Below are 13869 nucleotides of genomic sequence, written 5' to 3'. Positions count from 1 at the left end.
TTGTCTTTTTTACTACTGAGAAAGCGAGTAGCAGGTTTTAATATTAAAGAACTATCAAAACCCAAAATTATCTAGCTGCAAAGTGTGGATAAAGTGGAGAGTGTGTGAGGTGTTTCTCTCAGGGCAGAAACTGATGTTACTTAATTGAAACTGACTGTTGGAAATGACTTAGCTGACTGCTGAAAATGTTTGAGAGCATAGAACCAAGTTCTTCTTACCTTACTCAGTTTCTAAATCAACTTAATTTGTTTTGTGACTCGTGTTCAGCCATTAAGCATCAGATTCTTTTGAAGTCTAATTTCTCAAACACAGAGATCTGTTTGAGTCGCTTCTTTCCAGTGTTCATGTATATTCACTTCCAGTTCTGGGCTGTCTATGTCTGCCTGCATCTGCCCTCATTCTTGTAACTCTAGCACTGAATGCCATTCAGTGAAAACGGATTGATAGTTTATTCAAAAATTGGCCTGTATGTTTATTCAAGACAGACAAGACACATAATTAGATGGTGAAACCTACTGCCACTACTTCTAGATCACTTTAAAGGAGCAATCGGACATATTAACGGAAGATAGATTATCATCAGTTACAACCACTGTACCTGAAGAGGAATACTGTACCAGGTTCAGAGCCAGTATGCCCCTTCACCACAGCTGCTGGTGGAAAACAAGTATCAGGTATTGTCTTTGTGTAATAGCTAGTTGTAGGCTTCTAAAAAGCACTCTGTTGGACACATTGGAAAAAAAACAGTCAGTAGAGGAACTGGCCAGTACAAAAATCCCTGCCTCCAACTAGTCAGGAATCTCATCTACCTAAATCAGTCTGGGTCCAAATGTAGGTGTCTACAACTGAGATGTCACTCCTTCGCAGAGCTGCTGCCCTAATCCCTTGTACATGCCTATTCGGAGGCAGAGGAGAGCCTGCTGAATGGGGTGAGCTAGGACGCGAGGGTAGGGGGAGGAGACTGCCCTAACATTGGATGGAGGGCCTTCAGTAGAAGCCTGGTGATTTATCTTCAAGTGAGAGACATGCGGACAGTGGGTGGGGGGATGTGGGGGAGATCATAAACAGAAGGCAAGGTGGGTAGTAGTCCATTTGATTTCAGTATACACAAGTTTCACTTTGTATGCATTTAGGTTCTGCACAGAATTCATGCATCAATATATTGGGTAGTCCTCAAGGTACCACAGAACTCTTCATTGTTTATATTGATTCAGTGAGTTACCTTTTCATAGAATGAGCTAAACCTTTACCGTAATAATTTTCTCATTTCTAGGAGAATATTTTCAAACAAGCTTCAGTAACACTGTGTTTTATTAGTACAATATGCTGAAGTGGTTTATTTTGATGTGCATTTCATAGTGTTAAATGACCTAATTTTCACAGTATAGAAAGATACCAGCAGTGTTTTCATGGAGGCAGATGATGTGGGGATGTCACAATCTTATCACATTGCATTTTTCAGTTTTTAACAGATAGGCTGAAATGCACAAACAAGTATACTCTTACCTTTTCTGTTCATTTGTCATGTATTCATCTACCTGTTAAGTAACTTTTACATTATTGTATAGAATAGATAGCCAAGATTATTTTTCAGTGATTACTGACAGTTTCACAACTTGGACCTATTTAATTTATACAAAGAATTTATACAAAATACTGTACCTTTAAAATGACTGTGTGGTGTGTGCTTTATTTGAAGTTGTTATGAAATGAAAACTGCACAGTATGACCCCTTGGCATAAATTACCCATTCTGCATTGTTGCTGTTGAGAAATTATGGAAGGAAAACTGCATTTCAACTCTACATGTTCATGCTACAATGTCCTCTTCTGAAGGACAATAATTTAAGAAAAGCCCATGTTTTCAACATCATTATATATACTTTTCTCATAACCAGGAACTTAAAAAAATCCATCTTGGACATAAAAATGTGAGTTTTATATGTAAACATTATTGTATACCTGAAACACTGGAAGGAAATGCTAGATACAAGTCATATTATTACATTAGAATGTCAAAATAGAGGAAAGTATGTTGTAGGGAGCAGAGAAAAAGGTTGCCCTCAAAGCCTTCTCATAAAGTTCAACTGTCTTCTTTTATTTTAAAATACCCATCTAGTTAGGAGCAGTTATTTGGTGAAAATGGCCCAGAAAAATATCACATTATTTCACCATAGTCATTATCCATTAGTTGAACTTGGACAGTTTTGATTTTCCTGAGTAAAGTCATTGATGTTTTTCAATGTCTCCTGTAACTGTTCAAATAAAATAAGGCAGTTAATGATAATGTTCACCGATTATTCATCTTCCAGAAGCACATCTGCAGAATCTTCAACAGATCTGAATTTCTGAAAACGCACATAATAGAGCTGCATTCAATATCCACCGTGTTCCCAATTGCAAGGGATTTGGTAGAAGGGCAACTTCAGCTACTGGTGTCCCTTGAAAGTCAGTGATGTAAAGCAGCATATTGCACAATCCAAGACAAATTATCCCTTCCCCAAAAAATGAGGGTCCGGTTATTTCACCTGTGATATCCTTCTTTTTCCTTTGAGAATATGAATAAAAGCCCAAGTCTTAACTTAGACATGGATGCAAAACATTTTGTTCATGAAAGTAAAAGCAGAATATTCTGATTTTTCTGAACTGACTGTGGAAATCAAGGTGTTTTCAACATCTTTGATTCGAGAGGCAGCATAGATTTCTAAGTAGTCAAGTAGACTCCATGAACAAAAAAAATGCAAACTAATTATAAAAGGCTTCACTTTCAGAAGAATGTTGTGCTTTAAAAACAAACTGATCAAGTCATCTTGATTAACAGTGAAAATTCCAAAGAGATCAATTAGTTTTTTCTCTAGTCCACTTGATCATAGTCTCTGGGGAGCGATACAGGAATATTAATTTGGCGTACAGGTCTTCCTCCAGTTCCAATTCACCAGTCTCTCTCACTAAGAAGATATCAGTACATAATTTCAGGATACGATCCACATTGGGAAGCTCTTCAAACATTATGGAATGGGAGATCCCACTGAAGAATTCACGGACAAATTTTCCTATTACTAATACAACTGAAGCATATAATCCCATTATGCTGAAAAAGAAGAAAGAGAAGGCACTATTGTTTAGAAATATACAGTATGAATAAATACAGGCACAAAATAAAGAAGCATGAATACCAAGAAGAAATCAAAAATTTGAAATTGATAATAAATGAGATAAACCTTTTTTTAAAAAACCCTCACTGCATAACAAAAAGATGGGTTTAAAAATATACCCTTAAAGAATTTACCACAGTAGAAACCAGATGTCTAGGGATACTGGAGGAAAGTCAGAGGCAGGAATAATAGCAGAAAAAATGTGCAACTGCAGCTATACATGCTTAGGTTTCCACAGAGGTGCAGAGAAGAGGATTCTGCCAAAAGCTTACATTTGCCCATTAAGATCGAGGATTGTGGTACTCTCTCCATGTCATGGAAGATTTAACATGGTCTTATCGAACACTAATTCAGCATGCTAAGATTAGGAATAGCTTTGATCAGGAAGAAACTACTGGCAAAACATGCTACAAGGTCTTGATCTCTGTACAAAATTTTAAGTAAGAATTATAATGCAGATTAAGGGTGCAATCAGACAGGCTCTTTTGGAGCAGTCTGGTGCAGGCTAAATAGGTCACGGGGTGGGGTGGAGGTGCAATATCCTATTTGGTGCAATCCTCACATCCAAATAGCATAATGGAGCAAGCAAGCCAATTTGGTTTGGCTTCAGTGGAACAGAGGAAGTGATATTTGCTGATATCCTAAAGTGGCTCATTTTTTAAAGCCACTTCATGATATTAGAAATTCCAACTGGAAGGAGGCTTGACAGCAAGAAACCTTGCTTTTGGTCTATTACCACCAATCACACATGTTGGAAACTGACCAAACCAGAGCGATCCTGCCCACACCAAAAAGTGGAGGCCCCTTACAGGGGCTCAGAGAGATGTGAGTAGAAACACCCTGTGAATTAATTTGGTTTGCTCCAGTGATTATGTCATGTGATTGCTGGAGAAAGGAACAAACCAATCCATCCCTACAGCCTACTAAATGCCCATCTAATTACATCTTATGGTCTACTTTAGACATCAGTATTTGGCTTGCTTAACCATAGTTAACAGTTGGAAATAAATGACAGGCCATACTTCCTCTCCTTGGGAAGTTCAAACCAGTCCATTGGCTCAGGTACCTATGCATGAATAATTTCTGACTATGTTAAAGGTTTCTCTGTTGGGTCATACGTTTGATACTGATGTGTGAACAAGTGATCTAAAATCAGTGGTGCAGGAGAAGAAGAGCAAGAATGAAGAATGATGGTTGTTAAAATTGTTGAAAACTGGGATTTCAAAAATGAAATGAGCTTTGCAATTTATCTGAGCACTGTATGTTGTAAAATGGGCCTCAAAAAGGGTTTTGGCGATAATTTACAGAGATGCCTCAATGTTACTGAACCCTTCCAACTAGACTAGTTAGTCTGACCAGGTGAACCTACCAAAGGAAGTACAGATTGCAGAGAGGAACCTGCTTCACATTCTAACGAGATTATAAATGCCATTGCACACATTATGTACAGTGCAGCAAAATACAACCACCATTATACCAGATTCCCTGGGATGCAGTGCATGTTCTTGGGCATTGACTGCAGAACTTAATTGGGCTCTCTCTGACCTCCACAGTATCTCTGGAAATCTAAACCAAGTCATCCGGAGTAGTAAAGGAATCTCTTGCCCAGAGGCCTCAGGTTTTGGGTCAGAGGGTCTACTTTTGGTAGCATTTTTCTGCAGTCTTTCAATATCAAAAATAGAAATAGTCCCATTCTAGAAAACAATGAACAGGACCAGCCTCTTTGCTGCAGTATTCAAAGTTATTCTGGTATGTTATGTAGACAATCTTACAAAAACCTCTTAGCAGTAAAAGTACAATAATAATACAAAATTAAGTGACTAATTATTTACTGCCCTTTTATAATACCACAAGTCTGCTGCTGGAGGTAGCCACCTCATTCTACCCAATAATAGGGTGTAGACTGGAAACAGTCACATTTCGTTTCAGTAACATTTGCACCATAGCTCACCAATGTAAATAAAAGAGGCTTACATACATACCCATAACCTGCCAAGAATCCAAGGCTAGGAGGGCTAACTTTGTCACTGAACACAATAAGTTCCAGTCTTGTGCCATTTGGTTCCATAAACTTGTTAGTCTGGTTTAGAACCCACCACTCACGCCGTTCAGATTGATTTGCCACATGAGTACTACTGGACAATGAAACAGTGATGTTCTTTTCTTTCCCATCTACCAAGGGAAAAAGGAGAAGGAAAATTGGAAGAAACCATGTGGTCAGTATATTAATATTAAAGCAAAAGTGGTGATATTACCTATTAGAACGCCTCCAGAAAATATAACAGCCATTTTAAAACAAGCAAAACGGCAGAAAAGTATGTGCAAGCTTCTGAGGTCTCCAAATCTCTTCATTAGGAAACATATCATAGAAAACTTTCATTATAGTCTTAGACAACATAGCCTAATAGTGGAGCAGCTAATAGTCTGGGCCAGTACAAGGATACCGGTCCTAGAAAGGAAACATGCTAATACTTCTTCTTTGACTATAACTTATCGGAACAACTTAATCTATTATATAATAAGAGAGGCATTGCTTTAATTTGTCAAGAATCAGAGAGCTGGGAAAGGCCACCCACTGCCAAATAAAACACTAGATCACCAAGTGACAAAATCAAAGGACATGTAAAAATATTTCCCAGTTGGAAATTGCAAACAGCTTACTTTTAAAAATGCATACCTGTTAACAGCTGCTTCAGGGGTTTTGCAACAGAATCACTAGGTGCCTTGACAAAATGGGGGTATACTTCTTTTAGTACCCTACAAAAGAAAAGAAAAGGATATAGTAATCAGTGTTCATTTACACTTTGATCCAGATACAATTACAGTATTGTATCTAAAAAGGTAGCAATCATAATTTCTAGGTCTCAGCACTGTTTCACTTTTACATAATTTTCCACCCACCAATACATGGAGAGTTTAGTGGCATTTCTGCTCCCCCCACCCTTTTCCCTTAACCATGCTCCTTAGCACATGCTCCTTCCTGAAAACAAATATTTAATTATTCATCCTATTCTAAAACATTTTTCAGATGTAAGAAAAAAGAGTATGCAAAAAAAAGTGTCCATGTACACATAATCATTGTGGATGTGTTCCTGTATGAGCTGAATGCTACAGTACAATGGATGGATGAAATCAATGTTTGAAGCACAACACCAAAAACACAGGTGATATTTTCACATTTAGAACTCTATAGGGTGGCAGTGAAGTAAGAAGTGGAGTAATAACACAGTCAGGCACAGCTATAAATATTTGCCTGATAGCCAGTTGACACTGCTAATGCATACAGTGGGGGACATCCAAACATTAGCCTTCCTCTTTTTCCTTTTACTCACTTTTTTTGAGGTGACAACTATTGTATTTGGCTTTCAAATCACTTGTTTCCCTGCTGTGTCCAATCCTCTGTCTCTCTCTTTTGGCATGATGTGGCACAACTACCTATAAACACCAGGCAATGTATGGATATTCCTGTACATGCTGATAATCAGGACCTGTTTTTAGGGTTTATATACAATGGACAAAAGCCGTATTGAATGGCTTACAGATATGTGGCCTATGGACTAGATTACTGACCTGTGGAGTGGTCTGCCTATGGAATGGCATTGAGGAGGCTTTTCTATATTGTGCCTGGCTTAGGGGCACATAGTTACTGGCTTGTGTCTGACCAAGACTGACTTGAAAGGAGTGTTCTGTTGTCAGTGGCAGGAGGGCACTGTGTCAGCACTGTGACATAGCACCACTGTAACATAATGGCAACACAGCCTTATGCAGTAGCAACAGAACCAAGTTCAGAGTCACAACTGATGTTGTGGCTCTATCATCCATCCCTTGCCCCCTTCAAGGAAGGAAAGCTTTTTCTATTTGAGCATGAGTGGTCAGCAGAATAGTCAGGTGCATATGATAACATAGCAACAACCTAGCTCCCCTCATCCTCTGTAACACCAGCATGTGATCAAAATGCTGAGTTCCCACACCACCAGGAGAGTACAGCTCTAATTTATTGAAGGAATGGTGGCAGGGAGGTAAGAGAGGTTATGAACGAACGAGGAAGATGGATATACCACTGATCATATTTATGGTGAGCATAACCATAATAACATCTGTTATTATGTAGGAATAATGTCTCTTCACCTGCTCTGTTCTCCTGATGCATTACTTCAGAAGTACAGAGTTCAAGGAAAGAAGGAGCTCAAATACAATAGGCACCGGAAGTAGAAATGACTAGGAATGAGAACACTAAGAATAAGGATGACTGAGTGTAAATGGACAAAGAGGCCCATAGCAATTACATCCCCAGTCACATCACAAAACATTCCCACCACTTGAAACTTAGAACTGCACGAATAACATCCAATGACAGAATCATAATTGAGACTCTAGTTTTTCTTGCTGTTTTTATACCAATATGGTCCGCACCACCTTTTTTCATCTCTGGCGGATAGCCCGGCTGCGACCCTATCTCAATGTGGGGGCGCTCACCACCTTGGTCCATGCGCTCGTAATCTCAAGATTAGACCACTGTAACGCGCTCTACGTGGGGCTACCTTTGAGGCTGATGTGGAAACTCCAAGTGGTGCAGAATGCGGCGGCCAGACTCCTAAGTAGAGTGCGAAGATACCATCACATTTCTCCTATTCTGGCCGTGCTGCATTGGCTGCCCATTTGGTTCCGCGTTGACTTCAAAGTTCTGATGCTTACATTTAAAGCCCTAAACGGTTTAGGGCCTTGATACTTGGCGGAACGCTTACTCCCACCCAGTTCTACCCATGTCACTCGTGCGAGTCAGGAGGTGAGGCTGAGGAGCCTGACGCCGAGGGAGGCCCGGAAGGAAAAGACCAGAAACTGGGCCTTCTCGGCGGTGGCTCCTCCCCTCTGGAACAACTTACCTCCTGACATTCGCGCAGCTCCCTTGCTGGGTATTTTCAAGAAACAACTGAAAACATGGATGTTCAGGCAGGCCTTCCCCCCTTCCCCCTTCCCCCTTTCCACCTAATTCTTAATTATTCTTTTTTTCTTTCTGCTATAATATACCCTGTTTCTTGCAATCTTTGGGGAAAAAATTATTCTATCTTTTAATTATGCAAATTATGTTATGTTTGTGATATGTTATTTGTTTAATTTTTTAGTGTGTGTTGTAAGCCGCCTAGAGTGGTCACAATTGACTAGATAGGCGGGGTATAAATGAAATAAATAAATGAAATAAATAAATAAATAAATAAATAAAACCAGCAGAATTAATCTATGGAAATAAAGGAAGAGCTAGTTCTGCATTTGCTGAGAGACAGAGAGAGAGGGAGAGGGAGGGAGACAGAGCGCTGGTATTAAAAAATCTTGACAGGAATTGTTAATACTCTTATCTAATTTCCCCAAATAAGTAATTTTTTATTTTGTAAGAGAGAAAGAGAAAAAAAGACTAATGTAGTATTAGTAAATATAGAAGACAACTTACACAGAGGATTCACTTGAATTTTTCATCATTTTGGCAATTTTTTTTCTTGTTTCAATTGGCAGGTTGAGAGATACTTTATCTGATGCTATTTCTGCTTTTGCTCCAAGGGAGAGGTTTCTTTAATAAAAAGCCAAGAATAGGAGTCAGGCTATTCAATACTATCAACATATTACCAAAAGGTATTGCACAATTTGTCCCACTCTGCTGGATTCAAAATGCTATTCTCACTCGACAATAGACTCTGCATGATTATACCTCAATCTTGGGAATCTCTAGCTGATGAATCTTTTTTAATTACAATGGTGCAAACAGTGGCTTGTATGACAAAAGCTTAAAAAAAAACCTTCATACATGGGATCTGCTTTCTGCTATTGTAATTCTTACCTCTGAGTTCTTTACTTTGAGGAAAACCAGCTGTTTACAAATCAATGCTAACAGCTTCCTGTAGCACCTAGAAAATTGTGTGTGTGTGTGTGTGTGTGTGTGTGTGTAACTCATGAGTTAGCAAAAGACTTACAGCTGGGTCTCAGATCATTGAACCTTAGATAATTATCCCTGAACAAACAGCATATCTGCATTATGCAGAGATCAAATTGATGCTAATTTAATGGCTTGGCTCCATCCTATGGAAGCCTTGGATTCCAGTTTTATGAGATACTCAGCAGTAGCTCAGGTGAGCACATTTCTTTTAAAAGCACTTCATATGGCAATTAAAATAGTATCCGTCTACTATAACTGTGCTGAGTAGATGCCCTCTAGGGAACAGAATCAGCCCCTTTGCCTAAAAAAGGACAATCTGGCAGTCCTTTTGTAAAGTCAGTTGCATGTGCTTGCTTTAGATCTCACCACATTGTCATATCTCCATCGGTGAAGGCAGCTGTCCAGAGAATGTAACCAACACAAAGCCTTTTTGCCCTCTTCAAGGATTCTAAATCCAAGTAGTCTAAACACATGAGGATGGGATGTGTGTCAATTCTAACCCCTCCATCATTGCTTCTGTCACTGTGAAGAGTGACTTTATGAAGAACAAGCTGCCCTGTATCCATGGAGGCTGTCCAGGATACAGAATAATAGGGGGGAAAAATAAATGTTCCACATTGCATGAAGATTCACTGAGGAAAAGTGCTCTCTCCTTCAGGAAGTCACCTTCCATGTCTAGATGGCAACAGAAATATCAGCATAGAGATGGGACTAATATTTTGCCTCTCCTCATGTATTCTGTCCATGCTGGAAGACAGATTTTAGGCGAGCCCTAAAATTTATCGCTGTGGCCCCTAGACACTGAATAAATAATTCACATTTAAAAGCTTTATATTAACAGCTGGCCGCATTGGGCAGCCCCTTCTTCAGATTTAATGGCTATCACCACCCTCACCCTATATAGAAATCAGCAGTCTGAGTCACAGGCAAGAATCAGTGTCAATAGTTTGCTTTGGCTTACTTTAAGAACCTGCCACGCCCATGGTATGTTGAAGGGGCGCAACACTCTGGAGCAGATATTTAATTTACTGTACGTAAATATTGTTACTTATTTCTATATCAGGGAAATATTTCTTTTCTGGCCAACATGGCCATGCTAGCTGGGGATTCCAGAAAGTGTAATAGAAAAAGTAACATTTAAAAGCCCTTGCAGTTGAAACCGCCAGAAAACAGACATGTTAATTCATAAACTGAAAACACAGAGGCAGGCAATCAGTTCTAAACAGTATGTCAAATAGGTTCAAGAATGGGAGAAACACAGCAGCTAAGAATACTCTCACTAGATAAATGTATGCTAGCACTGAAGCCATACCTTTGGATACTCCATGAAATAACCAAAGAAAACTCAGGATTATTTGCCTCAAGCTCCTTAATCATATTTTTTCTGCTAGGAGGGCTGATAGTCCATAAGGAATTTGAACTGCCTTCCAGCTGTGCCACTGTCACATCTTCACTACCATAGTTCTCTAGAAACTGTAAAGCACCCTTTAAAAACATTAAAAAAACAGAGAGAAAGGTGAAACATGTATGCTATTACCTTCAAGCTGGAGTCCTCACTGCCAAGATTTTATTTCTCAGTCACACACATATATCCCTCTCCACTCCAAAGGGTAGGAAGAGACAGGTTGGAAAAGATAACAAGATGTATAGGATGGGAAATGGACTTTAGGGGAAGAGGAGAAGCAGGATTTTTCACATACAGAAGGCAAACACCTAGAGTGGCCCGGTGGGCCAGATATGCAGGGTATAAATCAAATAAATAAATAAATAAATAAACACCAGTGAGATATTTTTGCTAGAGAAATTATTGGTTGCAGCACTCAAACACTTAGCCCTTCTTATATCACAACAGAGACCCAGAGCCATGGAAGCAAGCCTCAGGTTAAAGAAAATACCTTCTGTTATTATTAGGTGTGGAAATTCTGTTCTTCATAAGGCTTAAGACAAACTGTCCTGTCAGGTGGCAATTGGGCATGGCAAATCCATCTTATGAGGGTTAAAATGAGCAAATTTCAGGAAATTCTCTTGAAGATTGCCATTTCAGCAACAGCAACTATGAAATCTTGCATTATATTACTGTCCTCACACTGTTTCCAAATGTTTTGTGCTTAAAGTGTACCTTAATTTCTTCCTTTTGGCGTTTGGACTGTGTGTAATATCCCTAAGGATGTCCCATGAATGTGTCTCTAATATACTGCTGAAAACATGTTAGTGATATGGAATGACATTGGATTTTCATATTTCAATCTTTAAATTAGTCATTCAGCTAAGGGCAAGCCCTGAAACATCCTGAGTTTCTGAAGCAAAATTGGCTATTCAGGAGCACTTTAAAAATTACTTACAATATTATTTTCATCATTATATTTTTTACGTAATTTCTCGAATGCTTCTTCTGTCATATTTTTTAGTTGACTCTGCTGAGCACTCATTGTAAATATAGGCTGGAAAACAAACAAAGAAACCCCAATGCTGAAGTATTCATTTCAGTACATTCTGTTTTTAGAAGAAAAACATTATTGTCAAGGTCCTCTTTAAGCTAAGGAAAAATAGCGCACAAAAGAAAGATAAAAAGGACAATGTGACAGGTTAGTTGGGTTTCCTTTTACCTGATAGCCTCCTAATGTAATTGTGATTGATACATCAAGTGGCTTGTTTGTGACGCCTGCAACAGATTTAATCAGAGACATGAAAAGCAGTGGGAACCATACGATACAGATCAGCAAGACAATAATCATGCCACCCATTCCATACTTTACAACCTTCTTCTTCTTCTGACCTCTTGGCTGGGGATATCTCTGAAAGAGGCAAAAGCAGACATAAGAAAGTAAGAAAGAATTTCTTCCTTGTCCTCTTGAAAAATATTCTCTTTTGGCATCTATGGAGCCCACCACCACCCGTTTTTAAAGAAAAACACAGCATGGAGGAGTAGAAATGGTAGGAAGAGCAAGCAGGGAAAGTATAATCCTATTTGTGCCTGGTGGTCTGAGTCCCTATTGCAGCTGTACATTTGTACTAGAGACATATACTGTACTGTAGTTTGGCCGGAATCTGGATTGAAGTCGATTTAGATGCAAAAGTCAGTACTTTGCAAAAGATTTTATTATTAGTGCAACTACTTTCTGGAAAGCACAAAACACAACTATCCTTGTGTTTTGTGATAGACCCAAGTACAGTGGTGCCTCACACAACGATGTTAATTGGTTCCAAAAAAATCAACGTTGTGTGAAACATCGTTCTGTGAAACACCATTTCCCATAGGAATGCATTGAAAACCGGTTAATCTGTTCCAATTGGGAGCGAAAAGGGAGATCGGGAAAGGGCTCTTTGATCTCCGTTTGCCTTTTAAAGCTCTTCCCGATCTCCCTTTTCGCTCCTGTAAAAGTGTCTTACAATGTTTGGAAGCTGTTTTAAATGCTTGCACTGGTTAGCCCACCTCCTGAACCCTATGCAAACTGATTTTGGTGTTGTTCTGACACTTCGTTAATTTATGATGATTTTTTGTTTTCTCCATTGGAAACCATTAGACAGACCATTCAATGGTTTTCAATGGAGAAAACAAAAATTTACCATAAATTAACGAAGTGTCAGAACAACACCAAAATCAGTTTGCATAGGTTTCAGGAGGTGGGCTAACCATTGCAAGCATTTAAAACGGCTTCCAAACATTGTAAGACACTTTTACAGGAACGAAAATGAGACATCGTTGTGTGAAAATCCCCCATAGGAAACATCGCTGTGTGAGGCGGCAAATTTAACAGAAAAAGGCATCGTTGTGTGAATTCATTGTTGTGTGAGGCACCCGTTGTGCGAGGCACCACTGTACCTGGTTTAGAAAATTCCCAATTAACTGTCCTTTCTCCCTCTATCTCCTATACTTTTTCTGTGGTTGTGTAAAAGCTAGGGGAGTTCAACAGTGACAAAGCTCATGCATTCTGTGGCGGTGCACAAATAATGGTCAGAAGTCTGTTGGTATTTGTGATGGATGTCCCATGTCACACCTGTCACTCATAGCTGGAACTCATTTGCATAGCCTATGAGAGGACAGGAGGGGCGGAGGCAGAAAGTCAGTTGAGTCAATTAGAGAGAGAGAGAGTGAATGAGAGAGGAGGAGAGAGGTTTGCAGAGAGAGATATATAGTCAGAGAAAGAGTGAGAACTGTAACTAACAAAGATAAACTGGTTAAAGTGAATAAATAAAACATGAGGTGATCGAATGTGTGGCAGAATATATGATACTTCAATGATTTTGATTCTATGAAATGAATAAAGACCATCTGTGATTCTGTATTACCCTAAAATACCCTTTAATAAACAAGTTCTGTTGTTGGCAGCCAGTGTCAGACTAAAGTCCTTTACAGTGTGGATGAAGAAACCCACCGGTGGCAGTGAAAGAAAGAGGGAACGTCACCAGCATGAGCCCTATGGGTTGAGAGAAAGAAACCGGGGCAAGGGGTGAACGTCACAGTACTCAGTGGTGTTAACCTAAAATCAAATGAGCAGTATGTGCAATTTTGCAGTTGTCTGTTGCAGGCTTGGACATGCCTGTATTGTGCATGCCTGGGAATGATTGGCAGATGATTGGCAAGCATGAAAAACACTTGTGCCATTGCCCTTTTGTGTGCACTATTTTAGTTAGATTTTGACTAAAATATCTCAAATGATTCCTTAGTGTTACTATCTCATATACCTCTTTAAGATTCAACATTATTAATAACAATTTTCTTCCTCAATATAGAAGCCAAATCCATCCCAAAATATAGTTATCTGGATCAGGTGGCCCATCTACTTTC

The 13869-nt window shown here is 39.2% G+C and overlaps 1 protein-coding gene across 3 annotated transcripts in view; it reads right to left on the bottom strand.

Moving 5' to 3' along the window:
* Nucleotides 1-244: 244 nt before the first annotated feature.
* Nucleotides 245-13869, bottom strand: part of PIEZO2 (piezo type mechanosensitive ion channel component 2) — a 309376-nt gene continuing 295751 nt past the window's right edge. For all 3 annotated transcript variants that reach the window (XM_072998801.2, XM_072998800.2, XM_072998799.2), the window contains 7 exons: nt 11687-11875; nt 11423-11521; nt 10393-10565; nt 8601-8717; nt 5832-5911; nt 5137-5326; nt 245-3090 (listed from right to left, as the gene is read on the bottom strand). In XM_072998801.2, the coding sequence (XP_072854902.2) occupies nt 2838-3090; nt 5137-5326; nt 5832-5911; nt 8601-8717; nt 10393-10565; nt 11423-11521; nt 11687-11875 (1101 nt within the window). In that variant the 3' untranslated portion in view covers nt 245-2837. The remainder of the gene's footprint in view (nt 3091-5136; nt 5327-5831; nt 5912-8600; nt 8718-10392; nt 10566-11422; nt 11522-11686; nt 11876-13869) is intronic.

The sequence above is a fragment of the Pogona vitticeps genome, chromosome 4, assembly GCF_051106095.1.
Source record: "Pogona vitticeps strain Pit_001003342236 chromosome 4, PviZW2.1, whole genome shotgun sequence".
Lineage (NCBI taxonomy): Eukaryota > Metazoa > Chordata > Lepidosauria > Squamata > Agamidae > Pogona > Pogona vitticeps.
This window is presented reverse-complemented; position numbering and strand designations above follow the sequence as displayed.